Consider the following 24,603-nt stretch of genomic DNA (forward strand, 5'->3'; position numbering starts at 1 on the left):
TAAACAAATTCGAAACATAAAATTAAAAATTTCACACTTTTTGAAAAGAAACGTGAAACAAAACATTCCGATATTTCTTTCGAAACCGAAACGCTTATAGTTTAAATTCAAAAAAAGAAAACTAAAACAATCATAATTTTAAATAATAATTAAATGCTTTGTTAAATCACATTTCAATGTCTATTTTAAAAATTGTCAAACATAATGGTTTGCCTGTAACAGAAAAGGGAATGGCAAAATGTTAAAAATGACTACATTACATAACATAACATATTCTTCAATAGTTTTATCAAGATCAAGAAAAGTTTTTATTTTTTTCTAGATTTAATTTAAAAAAATGAGTAGGTTTATAGAGTTGTCAGTTTTTAATGTTTTCAAAGATGAATATTTCTTAAATTATTTTTGTTATTCCTTATTACTCAGTAATTTCACAGTAAAAAATCTTTATGAAATCTAGCAACAAAATTTGAGGATGCAATAAAAAGAAAATAATCGTATAATTCCAAGAAGATTTTGGTTATCAAAGAGAAACTTCTTTTTACGCGATGAGTTACGTTTTACTAATTTGTCGATTTTTCTAGTAAAACGCAACATTTTTACAATCTTTTAAAAGCATTTTGTAGGTTTTGTTCAGACCTACAAAACGCTTTTTGAAGCTTGCAAAAATATTCTACGGTTTAAGAGAAATCGACGACATAAAAATCGTAACACCTCTGCTTAAAAAGAGTTTTCACTGTAATTACCGTAAAACAGGTCGACTTTGATAGGTTTGCGATTTTTCCACAAAATGAAGAGTACAATTAAAAAGTACGGAATGGTTTAGAATCATACTGACCGTGGTAGAGAAGTGTTCATACAATTTTGAAAAGTTTAAAAAGTTGGTTAACTATAGTTAAGAAAATGTTGATGAAAGTCATTATTTTAAACTTCTGAAAGTTCCATGATTTTCTCAATGAACATAATTTTGAATCGGAAAACGGAATGCATATTCGGATTCTTTGGACAATTTTCTACTAGGAGAAGATTAAATAAGTTTTTTTTAATACGTGTTTTGAAACAAAATTTAAAAAAAAACTTCAAATTTATAGGCAATTTAAGTTGAACAAATTTCATGCAAAATGTGAAAACTTGTGATTCGTGCTTCGAATTCAGTATTAAATGCAATATAAATCGATAATTTTATAATCAAAACTAGTTTTAACAAATTTCTGGCAAAATTCCGACTTTTTAACAATTTTATCTAAAATTTATATGTATTTTGTGAAAAAGCTTATAAACTTAGTGAACTAAATAAAAACATTGATTTTTTTTCTTAAAGACTATTTTAGCTCCTTTAGTGATAGTACATTTACGTACAAATAAAATTTGAACATCTTAATTATGATTTTAACAAGAAAAACTATGACTATCAAAGTCATCCCAGAATTTAAAATAAGAATTTTTAACGTAACTATATTTCGAAACACTATTGAAAAAACTTTTTTTCCAAAACAGTGCATGGACTTTGTGTGGCCTATCCCAGTACAGGTTCTAAACATATATATATTTTTTTTTTGAGAAAAACCTTACCTGTTGGAAAATATTCCAAAAACAAGTTGAAATCCTATCAAAGTCACCCCGGTTTACGGTAATTGCTTTGCAAAACAATAGATTTTAAGGTTCACTTTAAAAATTGTTTAACATAATGTTTTTGTTCCTCTAGTTTACCTGGAACAGAAAAGTGAATGGCATAAAGTTAAAAATTACTAAATATAAAATAATATTCTTTATTTTTTATCAGCATCTTTCAGAAAGTTCCTAAATATGTATAAATTCAAATTTGAAATGTTTGAAAAATATTTAAAAAAAAAATGCAAAATAGAAACTTAGTCGTATTTTACTTTGAAAAACAAAGTTACAAAGTTCTTCAAGAATTAGTAAATATTTTTCAAAAAACTATAAATCAGATTCCCAAATTTTCCTTAAATTGTTATTAAAAAAAATTAATAATCGACTTTTCGACTAATCGACCTTGCAGTACACCCAACCGTCACGAGATATCAAAAATGGACTTCGGATTCATAAACAAGGAATCAAAATTGCCCCTACAGCAAAGTTTCACGAAATTCGAAAAGTAATTGAAGCAACTTTTTCTATTTCGTGTAGGTGAAAATTACCCACTTTAAATTTAAAAAAATCTTCGAATTTGTTCAAACCATTTAAAAGTTAAATGCATGTAAATCATAAAAAATGTCAGAGGTTGCTATGACCACACACTTTTCCTTTTTTTAATTTGTTTTCAGGGCATAAAATATACATTTTCATCTGTTAACAAACCAAATTTGAAAACATTTGTTTGTAGCATTGTCGAGCTATTTGAAGTTAGCAGTTTCAAAAATCGGGTGCCACGCTATCTCAACACCAACAGTCAGTGCTTTTGTGAAGACTCGTTAAACCGGTCCCGTGTGCATTACGAAGGCCGATTTAAAAAAAGTTTATTTTTTAAAAAGATAAAAATATTTTTTGTTTTCATTTTTTTAAACTTGAAATATCTTCATAAAACTTTCAGGAGTGATTGAAAATCATGTTTTTAGGGGATTTAATAAATACTGTTATATGAAATTTTGTGACTTTCTACATGTATGTAACCCCTTAAGATTGAAGTTACCTATATTTTAAATTAATATAAGAAATCATTCCCTTAATAAATTGATGCATGATTATCATACATTGTTGCATTTAAGTTAATATTGATTGAGAGTATTTTACCGTACTCGTAATTAATTTAATGCCCTTTTAAGTACTTTGTTCGTTTAACAGTTAAGAGCGAACAACAGGTACTCGAGGAATGCAAATGTAGTTTGAAGTCAACCCACGTTTGACAACGTTGGGCTACGCAGTAAATTTGGGTCTTGCTCTAAAATCACATTTGACAGTTTCGAGTAACACTCACCTTCCGGATCGAGCAGCCGCGTGACGCCGTACTCGCGCTCCACCACGTGGAAGGCCTGCTCGAGGCGCTCGCGGGGCCGGCGCGATCTCGAGTCTCGCCAGTCGATGAGATCGGGCCGGTTGCGGTGGATGAGCGCCGAGAAGGCGAGACCGTCCCGCCAGGAGCCGGTGAAGTCGTTGACGCGGACGCCCGGGTACTTGGCGGTGGAGCGGCGCGCCCACCGCAGCAGCGCCTCCCGCGCCGTCAGGTTGTCCTCCTGGCCGACCACGATGTCGGAAATCTGGAAAGAAGGGAAGAATGCTGAGGTTAGTTTTGCGATCTATAGCAGTGTTGCCAGGTGGTTCCGGGACATCGTAAAAGGTAAAAGGGCTTAAGCCAACAAAGTAAAGTAGACCGAAAATGCATTCACAAGCAACAGTTGCAAAATGGCGCGTTGTTTGATGGTGGTGGGCAAACAATAACAATGTGACAACAATGCAAATGTATTTAAATTAAATTGCGTGGGAGCGTCCACTCTCCGGAGATCGAGCGTGCCCAGATTGGACTCCCACAGTCACATTACGATGGTTTAACACAATTTCATTTAGAATTTTGCAACGTTGCCTGAAACTAATCTAAAATATTAAGAGCTGTCACTTTTTAGATCACTTTCACGAAAAATGTGAAAGTTTTCGAAACAGTGACAGATCTTCAAAGTTTAGACAAAATTCATTTTGTTTATCAAACATGTGGGGTTCTACTGTAGAACCTTTTCCGTAGGTTTTGTCCGAGGTCACCCTGGGGTGCATTCTGAATACGTTGGCATTTTACGCCACCGCCGCGCGCGCTACAAATTGATTAATCTGTGGAGTAGGTGGTGAACTGCCCCCGGGCGTCACTGATCACACAAAATGCTGATCATTCATAGATCACCAACCCATCAATATCGGCGTCAATCGGCGCTTGATTCGTTGATCTGGGGGGGACTAACGTCACCATATCGGGTTACGACAACTTATTGGTAGGTCTCCGGCAGTCTGCGCGGGAAGGAAACCACCACGACCAACGACACCGGTAATAAATATCCATCAAATGGCACAACACACCGCGGAGAGAATCGACGCGATTTTTTCTGCAACTCAAGAGTGGTTCGCTGTGAAATCGGAACAATCAGTTATAATATGAAGGAGAGAATTGCTTTTTGGCAGTGTTCCCAGACTGTCAGAATGTCTTACAAATAGTTCTCTTCTTGTTATTAGGTTTAGATGAAATTTCAATACAAAATTATAAAATCAGAACTTTAAATTCTGCTTAACAAATTCTCAATGCCCGATGCAGTGTCGATATCTTTTGAAAGTGTTGCCAGATCGCCAATGTTCACAAATAATCAGGAAGGTCTTTTAAATGTTCTATCGTTTTCTACATGAAGATGGTTCCACCAATGATTTTCATTGAAACTGTTTGCAATCGGGCTTGATTGGAGATAATTCATGACAGTGTTGCCAGATACTCAAAATTTTCTATTGACTGAGTATGTCTGACGAATCAAATGAGCCGATCAAACGATATACAATAGGAAAATTCAAGATGTAGCATATAAAAAACCGTCAAAGTACTCGTAACATCGGACAAGGTTGCCAGATTTTCGGAATTACTGTATTTTTTTTCAAAAATAAGATTTGTTTATGAAAAACCTCAAAATTCCTGACAAAATCATTTTTGTGCAGAATGATAATGAATTCTTGAAAAATAGAATTTTATTACAAAGTGGTTAAAGTACTCGTAACATGAGACAGGGTTACCAGATTTTCGAAATTACTGTATTTGTTCAAATTTTTTTAACACAATGTAGTCGGAAAATCGGGGAAAATCTAAAAATTTCTAAAATTGACTTGTTAAAAATGGAGGATTTGAATTAAAAAAAGGCGGGAATAAGTCATAATTCCACAGCCACTCTTTTAAAGCCATTATTTGAAAATGTTGTTAAAAATTTAAAAAAGCTATTTGTAAAGAATTTTAATTAATTTAAAACAAAAATTACGAATATTGAAAATTACAAAACAAAAATTACGAATATTGAAAATGACAAGCTAAGCGAATTTAAACTGCTTTTACCTTCATTTTTTTATATAGCAATTCGTTTTCGATTATTTTGCATTTTTAATCTGGCTCAATCTTTTTAGGTGTCTTTCGTATGCCCAAAGAAGCCATTTTGCATCATTTTGTCCATCATCAAATTATACACGAAAATGTCATGGAAAAAACACATTTTATCACTAAATAATAATCAAAAAAAACTTTTTTATACCATTGTCTGATTTTCAAAGAAAAATTTTGTGGAATTTTCTGCTTTTTTCAATAAAAATGATTAAAAAACAAAATTATCAAGAACAACTTTTGGAAAGGGCTAAAATACTTGTTTTTACCTTTTTCAAATGTTGAGATGAATTTAATCCAAGAAAATGTCAAATATTGTTTTGAAATTTTTTAAGATTAATTAAAAATTCACGGGTTTTTGCAAAAAAATATATCTTGGTTAAAATGCATTTTCTGGAATTTTCTGAAAAGATGGAATGCTACATGTAATCGTCCCTCAATCATATTAAAAAGATAAAAAAAATATATTGTTTAATTATTGTTCAATCTCAAACCCGCTGGCCGGCAGCGAAATTATGGTAAAGTACAATTTGTATCAGCCTTGGTTTATGCTGATACAGGTACAGCTAGAGGGTGACGATTCTCGAGATTTTCAATATCCCGGGAATCGAGAGTTGAGTTTTGCCATTTCCCGGGAATTCCTGGGAACCGGGATTTTTTTTAACTAGCCAATAGTGTCAATAACTTTAAAAGAAAAAGAAAAAAACGTTTCTTTTTAATGAATTCAGATCAATCAATTCATACTAATCCAATGAAACGTAAATTTAAGTAACCTCATTATTTTAAGGAACTATTTCTACATTTAGATTTTTTCCCTCAATCTACAAATACAAAATCGTTTCTCGAGCCTTTTTGAGACTCGAATTTCAGTTTAAAATGTTTACGAATCTTCATTCGCACTGATTGATTTTTCAAAAGTTGCACAAACTTTTTGTTAACTTGTTATTAGATTTTTTGAAAGTAAAAAGATAACTAATACATAATTTTCCATTTATGCAATATGGCATTCTGCAATATGATAAATAACGACTCAAAACAAAAACTTTAAGTTGATTTTTTCCTTCTTAAGGTCAACTGTAAATGTTCACAATTAGCGGACTTAGTGTCCGCTTACAAAAAATGCCTGATTTTTATTCTTTAAATATAATTTAATATGCAAAACACAAAATGACTTATTGGCATCAAAAAAGGCAATTACCTCGATAAAGCGAAATTGATTTACTTAGAATTAAAAAAAAAAGACTATGAGTTTTGCTATGCTCGAGAGAGAATATGGAAATTAAACTTATCTTGAAAAGGCTTTTCCCTCTTAGAAATAAAATATATTTCATTTATGGTGTGTAACTGCTAATTATGCTTCAATGTTAATTTTAAGTTCCACATTTTTTGGTTACACTCAATTAAAGTTATTGGAATTTTTGAAAAGTTAAAATTCACACTTTTAGAATAAGAAGATTAGAGAAGCATTGATCAATTCAATCTTGGAAATCGAACATTTCGAATTTTTCAAATGTTTTTCTGATTAGTTTATTAATTTTGGTTCGATATTTATAAGTATAAAATTTCCCGGGAGTCTCGAACAAATTTCCCGGGAATCGAGAGGTCAAAAAATTGCCGATTTCCCGGGAAATTTTTCCCTGGAACTCCCGCTCGTCACCCTCTAGGTACAGCTGATATATTAGTCCTGACGGTCAAATTCGGATGTCGTTGGGCATTGTCTGGCATTAGGTCAACATTTTAGACCTAGGGCCAAAATAGGGACATATGCTTCAAATTACATATATCAAAAAACACAAAATTGAGAACGTTGGTGATTAGAAATAAGAATTTCATAAATTAAGATTAATTCTAGATTAAATTTTCAAAACAACCTATCCCTCATGGGTTTCCTATGCAAATAGGGCCTTTTGAAAATTTAATCGAGAATTGAAGTTGATTTTCCAGAGAACTTCACGACAACTCTGTTAGCTTTGCCCAACTCGCTGCGCGTTCATTCTTGGCTACCGTCCGCCAGTCATCGCCATCGCCATCAATCGTCGCATTCGTAACGCCAATTATCTCCTTATAAACACAGGGGGGGAAACAAACGAACTGTTTGGCGCTATTTTGGGCGCAATATTATTATTTTTCAATTCAATTCAAAACGGCCGCGACCTCGTGCGCTAAAGTGCGGTGCCGTTTTTAAGCATTTCACGATTTCTGTTTTTCGCCATAATTGATAAGCGTGGAGTTGCTCAAAGGGACGACAAGTTTAGTACTAAAAGATGTTTTGAAACTGCGTGACTCTTCTAAGGGGGGAATCCTGTTTTTGTCATGATGAAACAGAAGCCGCGCGAACAACCTTGTAATCGGGTGTCGTGACGTGAATTATGGATATTTCCCCTTTGGCATTGGAGTTGATTGGCAACATTGATTGTTTTCAAAGCAATGAAGGTGGCACATTTGAATAGTTGCAGAATCGAAGCTTGCAGAACATCGTATTTTTTCTAGCTAGTAAAAAGTTCCAAAATTTATCCAACTCCAACAGTTATCTTGGTCACGCTCGCAGTAGTTCGCACATTTTGTGCTCGAAGATGTTGTTCGTTGGAATAAATACATATATTTTACACCGCAGTGGGTTGTATAATCGCCCAAACAAAGGTTGTTTACCGAAAATGAACCAAACACGAGTTCACAAATGTTTGCTTCCAAAGAATTTGGAGTCACCTACCGACCCAAAGACTGTAATTATACGGAATTTGGGGGGTGCCAAATGGATTGATATTTGACCGGCACTAGGTCACGTTTTCAGTTTGGTGTTGAATTGTGTCTCAAGGTGGCAGCATAAGAAGATTGCACCAAATTAGGCTTGTCGCCGACTAACTGCGAAAAGTAGTAATTGTTGTTATGATAATAATGATAGCAGTGACATAACCTCAACTAAAAGCCCATCCATCATCCAACGAACCCGCTATTGAATGGAGAATTATTTTAATGAATGTAAGGTATCATCACTGTCGACAAAGTTGAGGGGCTCCTTGCCCGTGTGAGCATCGAAGTCTTCCACAATTGCAAGTTAGTCCCAACTAAACCAGAAGATGATTGGCAGAAAACAGAAATTAATTGATTACTCATGCACGGTAATAAGATTAGAAGCTACGCTGGTAGTTCACCGCACGTCACTTGGCGGGAATGTCAAAGTCAGAAAGAACGCCGTCGGTGGGCACCACTCGACCGGAAAAGTGTAAATCAATTCAGCGCTGCGAGTGTTCGGGGGGTGTCGAAGGTGACGATTTATGGACCGGATTACGATCCGGCCTTGAAAACTCGGAACCAACGCAAAAACAAAGTTTTTCCGGCGCCTTCGCGCCGTACCCGATTTTTAGTACATGTACTAAAAGTCGCAACGCGTCGAAAAGCGGTGAAAAGAAACAGATGTTTCGGTACTAATTTCCTCCCACGGCTATCACGGAGTCATCATTCCGATGTAACGAGCCGGGGGTTGCGAGGGGGCGGGAGATCGTGACTCCGCGCCTCAGCGCGGCGGTATGTAAACTATATCCAAAGCATTGTCTGACGACGACGACCACAACAGCGCATGGATCAAACCGTTTTCGTTGGATAGGTCATGTAACGACGATGTAAACATTGAGCGGTACACGCGTCCGTTTGTGTCGGTGTGTGTGTGTGTGGATTTCTAACCAAACTTGGCTTCTCGGCTTTGCCGAGATGTCCGACCGACCATATGGTCCGTCAAGCAAATGAACTGGAACTGTAATTAATTGTGCTGTGAAATGAGAGGAGTCTCGTGGGGGTGAGAAGTCAAATGAAGATAAACTGGTAGTTAAACGTTGCAAGGAACTCAATAAAGTTCTGAAAATTATGCTCTTAACAAAATTGTACCCAATTTACTGACTGTTATTATTGTGACAATAATGACAGCAGTCTATTTATCCAACTTTAAAATTAGTTCATCAAGCAATTGCAAAGAATTAGACTCAAAAAATGGACTTAATTTAAGAAATAATACTCGTTTAAATCTGTTTCAAAGCTTAACTTGGAAATATCTTAGTTCTTAATGCTTAAATTCATAAACATATTTTAGTACAAGAATCCAATTTCGTTTAAAAACATCTGTGTGCATAAAAATAAAACATAAAATGTGACCTCTTCCCTTTCTTCTAACAAGGCCTTGAAATGTTGCAGCAAAGGAAGCTCAAGTACTAAAATTTATGCACAAAAATATCAGTTTATTTATTTGTTCTAAAAATAGTACAATGTGGTTTAAAAATTGTGAAAGTCCTTTTAATTATGATTTTCCTTAAGATTTACATTTCAGCACTCAAATGGATGCAGAACAGTACTTTTTATTTCTGTTATTTTTGGCTGTTTCGAGAATGACAGGAAATGTAAGTGGTATGTAAGCGGAATTAGGAGAAAATAGTTTAAGAAAAATAACAAAAATTACTGGAACTTAAACCAACATCAATGTTTTTGATTTTATAGAGAACCTGCAAGTATTCATTTATTTTTTAATTAAAAACTACATCTGATTTGTTTGCAACTTGCAAAGAAATTTAGTACAACCATTTTGGCTTGACTTTTTTAACGGATATTACACAATTTTTCCGTTCCTTGTACTAATGAAAAGAATAATTGAAAGTATGTTTTAATTTTTTGTGAAAAAATTAATCAGGCAAAAAAAAGATTTCATATTTTGAAACAAAATGAAAAATTCATAGCACTTAAATCTTGTTTCAATTAGAATTATGTGATAGTTACATTTTGGCCAAATGTAGCAATTCTTAATGAAAATTAAGACAAAATCTGAGTTTTTAGTACCATTTTCTCTATTTTTTTATATTTTTTGTGGAAAAAACCTTATTAAAAAAGCAATGCATAATTGCTAACAAAATAATCATGCTAACAATAATTAACTAAGTGATTTGTTAACACTTTCAAATTTAGTACAAAAAGAATCTTTAATATTTTTAACGGAAATTCTTTTGTTCCGTGTAACAAAAACGGAAGAGTATTAATTGTAACGAATATAAAATAAAAATGCAAAATTATTAGGATTGGAATTGCAAATTCCTTGTAATACAAAATAAACAAAGGTTATAATTTTAGGACCAAAAGAATTAGAATCCCTTATGTTTTTAACTTCAAACTTAATCCAGGACAATAATTTCTTGTTTCTTTTACAAAAAAATAAATACAAAAGCTATTTTTTGCTATTTTTTTTTGCTGCTGTTAGCTAATCAGAACATAAAGAACCGCAGTTATCATTCACAATAATGGATCCATAATTAGTTTCCCATTCAACAAACATAAAATGACACTTGCAGCATTTTTAGTACAATAATGGCATGCATTTTTGACAAGCAAAATTGACAATATTTTTCCTTTTTTTGATTCGCTTTCCAATTACGGAAGGCAATAGACAGTAATGATAATAAATAAATAGAAATGTATGAAGAAACAAACAAAACTCTTGTACTAAAAAATGGAAACAGGATCAATAATTTAAACAAATTTAAATCCTTACATTTTTACTACTATTTACTGCAAAAATCTCAGTTCTTTCTTTAAAACAATATTCCTTTAGAAGAAATTGAGACCAAAAATATTCGTTTGAGTTATCTGCACGTCGAAGGAAAGACAGTTTCGAATTACTTCTATGAACACTGAACAGTCAACAATTCAGATTCAACAATTCATTTTCTAAGCAATCTCTTGTACTAAAAAAAAAGATTTTAATTTTATCGATGCTTGTATGCATTCATGCATTGTACATGCTATGATTTCAGGTTTTAGTACAAGGGCGCACACGCTATTAACTGATTTAAGTGCACAGATTTAACAAGACACAATACTTTTAAAACATGGGAAAAAGGTTGTTAGATCTAGTAATTTAAGATCCTAAACTTTTTACTATTGTTTCTGCATTAAATCTTAGTAAATCTTTTTCAAAATGTACCAGTTTTCGTTGAAAGAATTTTAGAACAATATGTTTTATTTGATAAGAACATTCAGATATTCGTCCATTAAATGTAAGGTAGAAGAACAGCATCTAATTACAGCGTGCCTCTAATGTTGCCATATCAGCACTTTGACATTCGATTACACCTCATAAAATGCGTTTTCAACTGAAATCGAGTGATAAATAGCTCAATAAGAAGTGAGCAAGCAAGTTTCTATCAAAAGTTGTGTAAAATTAGTTATTTAAATAGTGAAAATTTGCAAATTGGATGGAGTTGGGAGCGAGTGCTTAACCTGCCAATCATACTAGAATTTCCCCTAGTCCCTGAATTTTATTCTAGAATCATTAAACAGTACAAATATCAGCATCCTTAAAAAAAACACTTGTACTAAAAAACAAAGAATTTAATTGCAATGTAAATTACTTTAATTTCTATGATTCCTGGTTTTAGTACCATATTTCACATAATCTACAGGGGAGGTAGGATGCCAAACGCTCCACTTTGTAGGATCATAAGTGTTATTATAGTTGGACATAATATTAAAAGGTTTTAGTACAACGTTTCCCCCTAACCCCCTCGTTACCTTGGCCCGCTTCGACTCCCCACCGCCGCCGTGCGCGCCCATCCGCAGATACCCGATCTCGGTCGTCTTCACATCCCGATTCTGCCGGATCCGGTTATCCGCCTGGGCCTGCTCTTCGGCGCGCGTCAGCGTGGTGATCTTGCGAACAATGTGGGTGGTCATCCGCCGATGACCGTCCGATGCTCGCTGCGAAGTGCTCGTCGTTTCCATCGTATTGCCGAGGACCTCCGTCGTGAGGCGCTTGTTCCGGGTCACCTCGGCGACGACCCGCGTGGGACCGTCTACCTGGACCAGCTCGTTACCGTAGCCCATGGTGGGCGGGAGGGCCTTCCAGTGGTCGCGGTTCATGGTCTGGATGACGCCCGGGAGTTCCGTGACGGTCGCTTCGATGACCTTTTCGTTGAGGATTTCGTGCCGGAAGCGCAGGTTGCTCGGATCGTCCAGGTTGGTGGTGATGGCCGACCCGCGGCGACGCTCCATGCTGGCGCTGGCAGCACTGCTCGACCGGCTGACCAGGGCCGAGGACGAGGGCGACGGTTGGCCGTAGCCGTGCTCGCGCGTCGCCTTCATGAAGACCCGTCCCCGGGGACGGAACTCGTCGTCGATTTTGTACATGTTCGAGCTCGCACTTCTCTCACGTGTTGTTTGTAGCACTTTTTTCTGAACTCTCTTTACACAGTTTTCTTCCTTTCTGTACCATTAAGAAACCAACCCCAGAATAATCAATATTGTGCAAAACAACACCACGTTCCCTCCATGCGTGTGACGGGGTGACTATGGCCGCTCGTGTTACCTCTTACTGCTGCTACCGAACTTTTAGGGCTTCAACAGTCGGAATGGTCAGTCCAACTGACACCACCCCGTTCTGTTCATTGACGGGGAGGCAAAAAAAAGGTGTCCGAATTTGGTTTGCTGTACCAGGCCCAAGCAAATGACAAAATATTGTGATTCGCAGGAAGTCGCAAACGGTATTTTTATGTGCCAAACGCGCTTTAATTGGAACCCGTGTGATGGCTAGAAAAGCCGCCGCGACTTGCAAATGTTTACGGTTGAACCGTTTGGATGCATTCTGAGTCAAAACATATAAGAAAATAGGGTAGAGTTGCCAACTGTTGGCTGGTCCTTCAAAACACTAGAAATGCCTTCTTAAGTAGACAAATTCTGAAATTATGAACTTTTTTTTTAAGTTGAATAAATTTCAACATTATTTAAATAAACGTCAAATTTGACTTCTCTACCCTATTTCGTTTGCAGAAAATGCCCACACTTTATCTTCAATATCTGATCTACACGCACGTGTGGGTGTGAACCCGTCAAGAAATGCATGCAGGTCAATCTTCAACGGCTGTTGAGGAGGCCCCCCACACGATCTGCAACTCTTGACATGTTCAGTGCCACCATCGCAAACGTATTCATTTCACGGGTCACAACCCAGCACGACCCTGAGGAACCTAACCTAGCGAGGCATCCCACACAATTGGAGGAAGTTCAAAACGATTCTTCCGAGTTTCAGACTAGTTGTACTAAAATTTTGTTGCCACTCTTCAATTACTACCCCTCCAATCAAGGTTCGGCCATTTCTGATAAAAACAATCGTTTCAACATCTTCAAAAGCGAACAAACCGCGATAACGACCGAACTAACAAGCTGGCGCTATCTAGGGCAATTGTCACAACAAAATTACGTCGTCTTTTTCGAGTGGACTCCCACGACTCGACATTCCAGCGTCTAATATCTTGCGCTTTTGGAAAAGCAGCTTAATAAAATTAATATCGAGGTTTACGGCCATCTTTGGCGGGTTGCTGTTTGAATTTCAAAAATCCAATTCTCACACCAAAGTTGACGGGTTCAGCTGGAAACTGTGCCACACCGAAACAGGTAGATGAGGTGTAGGTGTTTCCATCATCATACTTTTGGAGTCATTCACCCACACGCAGGTCGCCATTCAGCGTTGTCAATCGTTATTGCCACCACATTTGCACGGTTTCATCGGGCGGTCCAAAACCGTATTCAAATCGTCGACGGACGTCGGAATGCCGCGATTAGGCGTGACCGGAACCTGCGTGCCGGGGAAGTCAACCTCAGCTTGATTCAATTAGTTACTCCATTTGAAAATGTATGGAGTTGACGTGGGTGATCTCTACAACTTCTGAAAAAACCCCTCGAGTTGAGCAAGTCACGTGAAGTTTGTACTCCTCCTCCGCTGGAATCGAAGCAGTGCTGCGGAGGTAGTGGAACAACCTACACGGTCACGGTCACCGCCGTGATTGATCCAGAGCCAGCCGCTTTGTGTCCACCGCTGATAATGAAATTGTATCAGAGTTGTTCTAAAAATAAGGCCCCGTGTGTCTCTGTTGTGTTTTGTTTTTGTTATCAACGAAGCCACACAGCAGCGGAGGTAGATCAACAGAAGCTCTCGCGGTATCGCGTCGAAAGACTGAAGAAGGTTCGATAAAATCCTGTGTACTAAACCGTTGAACACAAACTGGTTTTGTTACGGAATCTTGTAGATAACGCGCGGTGTTTAGCTTGTACTAAAATTAATTAATGTTGAATTTTGAAGACAAATTTAATCAAAGTTAGTCACTTTGCGCTTTTGTTCTACAATTGATAGAATTTTCTGGTGAAAATTCAAAAAATTCGCTTATCACAGCGCTTGTACTAAATCTTTGAAGTCTAATTTTGATGAGTAAAAATATCTTTTTCAATGAGTTACTTTTGTAGTACTGTAGTACTTACGTAGTGTAGCATTTTTAAACTATTAATTATGTAATTTTTAGTACAAGTTTTATATTCGTCAACTTCCCAATTTAAGTGATGATATAACACGAAAGATATCAAACAATTTTGTGTAAAAAAACATTACAAATCAGCTAGCATCACAGATGAATCCACCAATGGAACGCTTGTACTAAAATTCTTCAACGTTTGATGAACGAGTGTTCGAGGATAAAATGTAACACTATACATCGAGCAAATTGAATACTGAAAATCATCAGGAATCTAACACTGCCAAATACCTCAATGCATCATTTGTACTAAACATTATAAGTATGAATAAATTAACTTCGATTGAAAAACGATGATTTCAGACAAAATAAGCAAAATGCTTTTAACAATAGCAGTCACATTTGAAACAACTGCATACTTTAGAACAAAAAACTAATTTGTTAAAAAATCTTTTTAAAAGTAAAACTGTTCAAAACAAAACTGAATTTCAATTCTGATACAAAAAAAATCCGAAACGTGTACTAAAATTTACAATTGATAAAATGACAGAGGTTTCAAAAAATAATAGCAGCTGTGGTTATTGTTAACTTTGATCAAATTTGATTCATCATCAATTCCATCATGTATACTGTACTAAAAAGTTAAACAATAGCTGTACACTATTTTGTACTAAAATTTACAAATCCAACTAAAAGAAACTGACTTCAGAACGCTTAATTGCAGTTGCATCCGTAAACAAACAGATCCACGCTTGATATTGCCTAATGACATCCTGTACTAAACTCCGAACGTAATTAGTCCCAATGTCGCGATCCACTCGATTCGCCCCAATTCAGGTAGCAGCAGCAGCAGCTGTCGTCGGCGGCCCTAGTCACCACAACAACAACAAAAGGGCGTCCAGCGCCCGTTCGATTGCACAACTCTTCGAGCGTTATCCGGTTTTCTTATGTCACACAGTCCACAATTACATCCGTGCGTCCTTGACTTGCTGTCGCGAATCCTCAACGGATGTACTAATCTTCTTTTCCCAACACTTTTTTGCGTTTAATCCAGAACTCCCCCACAAACACACAACAAACCCAGTTTTTCCGACCGAGAGATAACCGAGAGGTGCGATGCGACTTCGCAACCGTTCGTCACGTTTGTTTGAGGTAAACTGAAAGTGACGAGTTGGAAACAATTTCACTATAGGTGTCCGATATCGTCGAGCACTGTGCGTTCTCTCGCGCACGGGTGTCATTCTCTCGCTCGCGCGCGGGCTCTCCGAGTACAGTGGGACTTGGTTTAGCGCGTGAGTTGAAAGGGGCGCGTAATATCTGCTCTACTTAAGTTTTAAGAATTTAGTACAAGAGGTTTAATGGCTCAAAAGGAGTCAATTTCAATTTGAAACTGATCGTACCAACTTCAGGTAGCTTCAGTGACCTTCAATTAGTTTTTACCACAAATCCAGGTCATCCAAAAACTCCTAGAAGTAAGTAATGAAGATTTATGATTTTAGTACAAACGTTTAACAGCTCAACGGGGATCTTTTACAGCTCGTAAGCGACCACAACAAATTTAGGTACCTTCAGTAACCTGTGCTGAGTCTATCACATCAATTTTGGAGAGTTTGGATGGTCCAAAAACTATCTAAAGTATAGTCCTTGAAGTCAATCACATCAACAGATGTCTGTTTCAATATTTTAGCAGAAGGTAGAGCCTCAGGTGGCTTCAGTGACCCTCACTGAGTTTGTTACACTCAATTTTGGAGAGTTCGGGTCATTCAAGAGCCCTCAGGAGTAAAGTGCGCAAGTTCAGAAGTTTTAGTACAACCAAGGAATCTGTTCTAGAAGATCAACTAACTCAATGGAGATGTCCAAAAACCCGCAAGTTTCATTTCACGTAGCGTACAAAACCAACCCGCGTAAACCGAACCCCGACTGTCCACTCAACAAGCCCCACGAGACTAGTCTCGCGCGTGTATCGCGCTCAGCAAACGTAAACAACAGCGTGAAGTGGAGGTTGGTCGGGCGCCAGGATTCCACCGCAAGCATAACCCTACGACGATGATGGATTCTTATTCCGACGAGTGCCAATTTTGGACACCCTCCTCCCCGCGAAAAAAGTCGGACCTCATAGGCCACCGCGCCGGTCTCAGGGTTGAACACGCTCAAGATCTTCATCGCATCGGTGTCGCGCGCTCTGTTGTTCTCCAAAAAAGGCTCGACATCCGTGGATTGGGTCCGTGGGTCGGTCTCGGGGGCCATTACGTCACCAATGATGCGCGGGCGTAGTTCTCGGAACTACCACCGTGTTGTTTGCGGGCGATAATGATGTCGATCGCGGATTTACATTTCTGTTGGTTTTGTTTGCGGGAGGAAATAAATTAGAGCGACACCTTGCGGGCAGTAGTGGCACGTGTGTGGGAGTCACTGTTTGATCTTGAAAAATTAAAAGGGTAACGTATTGTAGCACGATCCATCATCCGGTGAGATCACCCCGTTTTTTTTAGTACAAGCCAGCTGAGCCCACGAGCCGTAACCGGGATTCATTTGTGTGTCTCTTTGATTCATTCCCGGGGTCCACGCTTCGTTGACCTTCGCGGAGCAGAACGCGGCGGCGGTGCAGAGAACATTTTTCCACATTAATTTATTGCACAGACAGGCACACAATTGGCTCGCGGAACAACTCCCTTTGTATCGTCGCACGCAACAGGCAGTGCGCGGTGGTTACAGGTTTTAGTACATTCATTTACGGTACTGTTCAGCGAGGAGTGCCACGAATTACGTTACGGGTGACTGCAGTACTTTTTGGGTCGACTGGGGAATATTGTTAAATTTTAGTACAAATTTAAGTACAACGAAATTCATGATTTTAGAGTGCTACAAGCTGTTCAAATTCGCGTACTAAAAAGTGTAAAATACCAGTTCTTTACAGGACTGTTAACTATCTGTTTATTTCTAACTTTCTGCTACCCTCCACCAGCAACAATTGCCCAAAACGACTCATATTGAACCATCCACCATGACGGTCGTCATTTGGGAAATGGTGAGTCGACTTAGCATGCATGGCACCATCCAACACAACCAAACACACGTTGAATGTTTTGGAAGTACCGCGTATAACGGACAAATTGACTATCTCTCTCTCTCTTTCAACTAGCCACCGGCTGCTAGCCGGGAAGTCGACCGTGAAAATAGCACCCTTCCCCGTAACCAGCTGGTACAGGTACAAGATCCATAAGGTTCCACGCGCGCTGACCGGCTGTTTCGGAATCGACTTGTAGAGTTCTAAATTGTTTAATTGCTGTCACAATTTGAATGAATTTTGCTCTGTACTAAAAGTGTACTAAACTTTTTTCTCTCTCTAAGTTTGATCGCATATTGAGGCAATCCAAAGGTAAACTCGTTAGCGCTAAAGGTAAACTCGTTAGCGCTAGTAGTTAGCACCATTTCACGTTGGAATTTTGACGCGTATCGAAATGATGGTGCGAATCTGTGGTGGACCGTTAAATTTAAGGGTGCACTGTAGGAAATGTTATTTTTTTCGACAAAATGTTGTTTAGTACAATTTTTTCACTGTGTTCCCTCAAGTTTAGTTCAAAGAAGCGGGCATTTTTTTTTTTGCGAAAAATGACTCTCGATTACAGGCATAGTTTTCACAGATTAATTTCCTCTTTTCGTGGGAGAAAATTTGTTCAGGCTGATGGCCCACACCAGTTTTTTGGGTGAAACAATTTACGAGAGAGAGTGAAAAGAGAGTGATGAATACAAAAGATTTCAACGCCAGAACGGGCGGGGTGGGAAATGTGACGATTTTGGCTAGTTTGCTGACGGATCCAAATAATGAGATGACTTTGGACTAGTTTTGACCGGTGAAGTAATTGCGTCAATTTCCAGGGAATCGGGAAAAGTGGGTGAAGTAAAAAGAGAAAATTTCAGGATGATTTAAAAATAACAAAGAAAAATAATAATAAAGTTTTTTATTTAAAATTTGGAATTATTCAAATCGGATTTATAATTGAAGAAAAATAAAATTAAAAAAAGCCTCATCTAAATATCTCAGAGTGCTTAGGGTTAGGTTAAGCCAGGCAGTCAAAAAAAATCTTTGCAACATAACACGGATGAATGTAACAGTTTTTGAATAATAAAAAAAACTTTTACTTGAGAAAAATGAGTAATTTTACACCATAAATTTTAAAACTTAAAAAAAATAATTTCATTATTAATTGAATTGGAATTAATCTAGGACTTCTGAAAACTTTTATTTTTTTAGTATTTTTTTTTAGTTTAAACTTTTGTATGAATTTTTATCTCTTGTTTTAAAAATTACATTTTTGCGGAGTACAAAATATGCAATAAAAAATAAATATTAATAAAAAGGACGAAATTGTAATTCTACGCAACCACACATAATTTTTTTGTCAGAAAAATGTTTAAATTTACTGCGTAAAATATCTGAAACGAGATCAAATTTACTTCCTTTTTGTTGTAATTTCTTTTTATTCTTAGATTTATATAAAATAACATAAGAGTTTGTTTTTTACCGAGGTTTTAAAATTTGAAGGTATAAGTTTACCTTTATTTTATGTAACACTACGTAAATTTACATGTAACAAATCAAATTAAGTAGAAAGAGATACAATTTCCCATCGCTGATTCATCAGTTTCTGATGTATTTTAACACATTTTTTCATGAATGATTTCATGTTAAAAAGTCTATAATTTAACATTATAAAATGTGAAATTTTGATTATATCTAAGCAATTTTTTTTGAAATTTGGGTGGTTAAATAACATGACATCATGAAGAGGTAAATTTGCACCTTTAAATTTTCAATCCGATTTTTATCAACTATCAACCGAGCCACACAAGAAATAAAGTAGTAATTCAGCTGCGTGTAAAAGGCCTGGGCGTAAACAAAATTTGCATTATTTTATTAAACTCTGTGTAATATTACACCCTGAAATATGTAGCCCATCAATTTAGGAAACCTACTTGACCGAAATGTCAAGCTCACATATACGTTTATCATTTCCATTTTTCATCGGTCTGATGGCCGAGCGGGCTAAGGCGCCAGTCTTTACTGTAGGTGCTGGGTTTGAGTCCCGTCGGTTGCAACATTTTTTTGTGTTTACAAAAATTGTACATGCAGCGTGTAATATAAAGTGTCTTTTTTGACGAAGGTGATGTGCATTCTTTTGCATGCGATTTTACCATCGGTTTTTTTTGCTGTGCACGTAGATATCGGGGTTCAAATCCTGGCTCGGACCAATACAACTGGTGATCTTTTCTCTTCTGGATTTATTAGGGGACCTACACAGTAAAAAATGTGCAGGTCCCCTAATAAAATGTGTTGATTCACCCCCCACAATATAACGTTAAATTCAATGTATTTTTTTTACAAAATTTCATGTAAATTTTGAATGTAAAATTTTATTCCGTACAACTTTGATCCAAATTTGTATAAAATTGTACGGATTTTTCAATAAAATTGTGAAAAGGTAGCATTCGAGGGGTCTACACAGCAAAAAGTTGTCGGATGATTCAAATAAACAGATAGACAAATAAACAAAAAAAATTGAAAATCGATAAATATAATGATAAGAATTATAATTTTTATTCACAATAAAAACTGCTAGCTGAATATTTCATTTTTACAGTGTAATTTAATCTAAAACTATGTAAAAACGTTACTTAATCCACCCTTAGGTGGTTGATGCCTTCCTGACATTTAAAGGGTGATATCCAAAATATTCAAAAGGGCGGTGTTTTTTCAAAATATCTGAGATCCGGCCTCCAAAAAGTGCAAAAAAAACACTTAAGTGCTTATAACTTTTGATAGGGTTGTCAGATCATCAATGTCTTGGACGCGTTGGAAAGGTCTTTTGATTACCTATCCAACGATTGGTCGCATGAGAGATTCGGACAACGTTTTCAACAAAATATCTGAGATCCAGCCTCCATAAAGTGCATAAATAACACATAAGTGCTAATAACTTTTGATAGGGTTTTCAGATCTTCAATGTCTTGGACGCGTTGGAAAGGTCTTTCAAATGCCTTTCTGAAAATGTATAACATGATGGGTTTTCTTTTGTCAAAATCGTTTTTTTTAACATAACTTTTGAAGTACTTAACCAAACTGCATAATTTTTAATAGCGACTTATGGGACCCCAAGACGGATCGAATGAGGCCAAAACGGACAAAATCGGTTTAGCCAGTCTCGAGATAATCGAGTGATAATTTTTTGATCAACATCTCACCACACACACAGACATTTGCTCAGAATTTGATTCTGAGTCGATAGGTATACATGAAGGTAGGTCTAGACTTCCTTGAGCAGTTCATTTTTCGAGTGATTTTATAGTCTTTCCTCAGTAAGGTGAGGGAGGCAAAACGAGACTCCCGCATAATAAGACGATAATTAACACATTTCTTTAGGCAATGTTACACATTTTTTCTGACATAAAATCAGAAAAATTATCATTTCCAGATGTAAAAATACCATGATTATTATTACTGTGTACATGAATTTTCATGTATTTTTTTCCTGTCTAAACTCTAGACTCAACCAGCGATTAATTTAATTCATGTTGACATTAATCGAAAGGTACTACTTGAAGGTGATTCGACGATCATCAAGTGCATCAAATGCAAATTGCTAATTGCTAAATTTAATTGCTCGACAACGAGATAATTCAAACACTTTTATCGACCGACACACCAAGTAGACGCCAACTTGTGCAGAACGAGCCACGAGTCCACAATCTTCATTCCATTCTGCACCAAAATCGCCTCCCACTGAGTCACCCCCATCGTCATTCGATTAATGGCAATCGAATGGGCCATAAAATCCGAACCAAACACACGCCTGAAAGGGGTATAGTGACGTCACGCGAGTTCGTCGCTTTGCGTTGATGTCTCTCACGCAGCACTTCTCCATGCGTTAGCCAAGACACCAACCAAAGTTTTCAAGCGAATTCCGCCAGGGCGGCGACGTAGTCGCTCAAGAGAGCTCGTAGAGCTGCAATTTGCCTCACGCGGCTACGCCGCGGTTCAAGCAAGAGATTTATGACGTTTTTCTTCGGCGTTTCAATGGCGTTGGCGACGACGAAGCTACCGAGAGTGATTCGAAACGACCAGATTGTATCTCTGCGATTTATGAATTGCTGAGTGCACGAGGGCAACTCGGCCGACGTCAGACGCCAGTTGCATGCTGAAGTGATTATTCTTGGTCTGCCGGGGTTAGGGTTGATGTAGGGTTTGCTGAGTCTCTTGAGATATTGGAGTTGCGATCATATCGCACACATGTGGGTCGTTCTTGACGAGGAGGTTTTTTATGACAATAATTGGAATGCGAGCTGGCGCTTGGATATGATTAAGGGTCCAGTTGTTGGCTTGTTAAGTACAATTTGCAAGAGAAATTGTATAGTTGAAGCCTCGAATCTTCAATCTTCAAATTGAGTGAGATTATTCTTGATCAAGATAAGATCAGTTTCAATTTCAAGATCTGCTGTCAACACAACCAGTGCTGCCATCTGCACCCAATTAGTAATTTGACCCTCTCTCTTGCAGAGAGAGACCTCGCAGCGCCCAGATATGGCTTTACTACCAATCATCTCTAATTGGGTTGTCATCTCTGTTTCGGCTTCTCGTCGGATAGACGGTCGCGGATCAACTTCAGATCAACTCCGGGCTATAGAATTACTCGCGCTGATGTGTGTTACGGAGGCGTGAAATTCAAATCGTTCAGCCGCAGCTGATCCTCCAAACTAGCGAGACTCGATTAGCTTCCCAAAGGCTCACCTTGAACACCTCTCACACACATGGTTCGGCGACGACGAGCGCGAGTTTGTGTCGTATCGAGCCCAGATTTATGAATGGACGCAGAAATCAATGAATGAAGTTGTGCTGCAGTTGTGAATGAATTTTAGGGGGGAAGGGGACCATTAAAACAGCTAAACGCACTCTTTAAGTTTGTTTCAGGTTGGCGTCGTCGCGGACGACCACCTCCCACACACTCGTCGGACCTTCGGCCAGGTAAACACACACAACTCGACGCATTTGAGATTGACTGTTTTGTTTCCAAGATCGTCGGCACGGCGGGGGAGGAGGACGTGGGAGCTAGTGCTAGGCTAGCTGGTGTTGTGCGCGCTGAAATATGGGTAATTAATATCCAATTCCGTACCCGGAGCTGTCTTCCTACGCCTAATTGGCTGGGGCCTTCGGTGAATATAGAGAAGTAGGTAGTAGTAGCAGCAGCCCCGTGTTAGGTTAATCTCTGGACAGGGGGTGGTTGGTGAAGGACGGATGCGTGAAAGGTTTACTAATCGTGTTTATTAAGTGGGGAAATGATGCAAATCGAATCAAAGTGGTTTGCATTTAATAAAAAAAAAAGATTCATAAAAATCTAACGCTAAAAAAAGTTTCACTTCGGATAATCGAACTTCGGATTTTCACAACTTCGGACAATCAAGGCTTCGGTAAATTGAGTCTGTACACTCAACCCCCGGTGGTTGGTCACTTTTTCGTTTGTACCCCGTTGGTTGGTCAAAGTCAAACTAAAAAGTGACGAAATGTCACTTATTACACTGCGCTTACGCACACTATCAAAACAATCGTTTGGAAGTATATGTGAACTCCGTGTAAAAGGGGTGTCAAACTAAAAAGTGACCCCGTTCGTTTGACAACAGTTTGTGTCAAACCATCGGGGTTTGAGTGTACTGTATCGTAAAATTGATAAGCCATTTCACTAAAATGAATTCAAAAAGGGAAACAAAGCAACGTTAACTCGGGAGTCCCAATTCGGGACTTTAGTCGGAATAATGATAGCAGTTTTTCGAGCCATTTAATTTGAAAATAATATTTTTTTCTAGTTTGTCTGATCTAACCATAAAAATTGTATGCAAAAATAACTCTTTAATCCCATGAGCAATTCTCTAACATAACCGGAAATGGATTTTATTTGTATTTTTTGGTTTGGCTCAAACTTTGTGGGGGCCTTCCCTATGAACAAATAGGCTATTTTGTGTCATTGGTTTACCCATACAAGTCTCCATACAATTTTGGCTGCTGTCCATACAAAAATGGTACGTAAATATTCAAACAGCTGTGACTTTTGAGTGAATTTTCTGATCAATTTGGTGTCTTCGGCAATGTTGTAGGTATTGTTGAGGATTGTTGAGAAAAAAAAATAGGTACACGGATTTTTTTTTTGCAGATTTTTTAATCAACTTTTTTTTCACAAAAACTCAATTTCCCAAAATACGTATTTTTTTTATTTTCAAGATTTTTTTATATGTTTTAGGGGACAAAAACCCGCAACTTTTGAACTATAGAGAAATATGGTCAATAAATCTGCCGCCGAGTTATGATTTTTTGCAAAATAGAGACTTTTGGAAAAAAACGAAATTTCATGCAAAAACAAATTTGTAGTAATTTTTTAATTAAAAATTGAATTTAATTTGGGTAATCAAATCACGAAAAAAAAAACATTTGTTTCGATGTCATTGATCTGAAATATGATACTAAAACCGCACGTAAGAAAATTTATATGGGAATATGTAACCCAAGATGGCGGTCAATATGGTGGCGATGGACTATTGAGATATTCATTTTGGTAACGAGACATGCAATCTACCAACAAAATTTAACTGATTTTTGATACAGAGACGATTCGCTAAATCGAATCCCGAAACTTTATTTTTTCCTTATCTGAATGAAAGCACTCAAACGTCAAAATTAAACTGTCAAAACCCAGTCAAACTGTCAAAAACTGTGAAAACAATTTAAAAAACAAAACTAATTGAACCAGTTTCAGTCATTTTTGGGTTGCAGAATTTAGACCAAGTCTCAAAAAAAATCTCACTTTAAAAATATGGCTGAAAAACCATTTTAAAGTTTTTATTAAAAGTAAATTTGCCTATACAAGATGCAGATTGCGAGATAAATGTTAGTGGCATGCAAAGATTAGATTGGATTACATTGCCTAACAACTTTCGAAAATAACAAAAACCTGCCCAAAAACTACATTTTCAAAACCACGAAACACCTGGACCATCCTAATATTCAAGCGGCAATTTTTTATTTAAAAAAGTCTTTCAAAATCTTCACATTATCAAGAAACTTTTGTTTACGAAAAGCTTTATTTTTATTTTTTATGATATTATCATTTAGCTTTTTGCAATTGTTTTTCTTTTTCTTTTTTCAGGATGTTACATTTGTAATTCAGAGATTTGGAGAACCTTTCAACTGAGATCAATTCATAGGCCTTTGCAGGG

At 37.1% G+C, this 24,603-nt stretch overlaps 1 protein-coding gene across 1 annotated transcript in view; it reads right to left on the minus strand.

Annotated features, from left to right (window-relative positions):
- LOC120415336 (dystonin) overlaps positions 1-24,603 on the minus strand; it is a 175,352-nt gene that overhangs the window by 105,601 nt on the left and 45,148 nt on the right. The window contains exon 7 of the mRNA XM_052706987.1: positions 2,933-3,212. Within this exon, the coding sequence (XP_052562947.1) occupies positions 2,933-3,212 (280 nt within the window). The remainder of the gene's footprint in view (positions 1-2,932; positions 3,213-24,603) is intronic.

Source organism: Culex pipiens, chromosome 2 (genome assembly GCF_016801865.2).
Source record: "Culex pipiens pallens isolate TS chromosome 2, TS_CPP_V2, whole genome shotgun sequence".
Taxonomy (NCBI): Eukaryota; Metazoa; Arthropoda; class Insecta; order Diptera; family Culicidae; genus Culex; species Culex pipiens.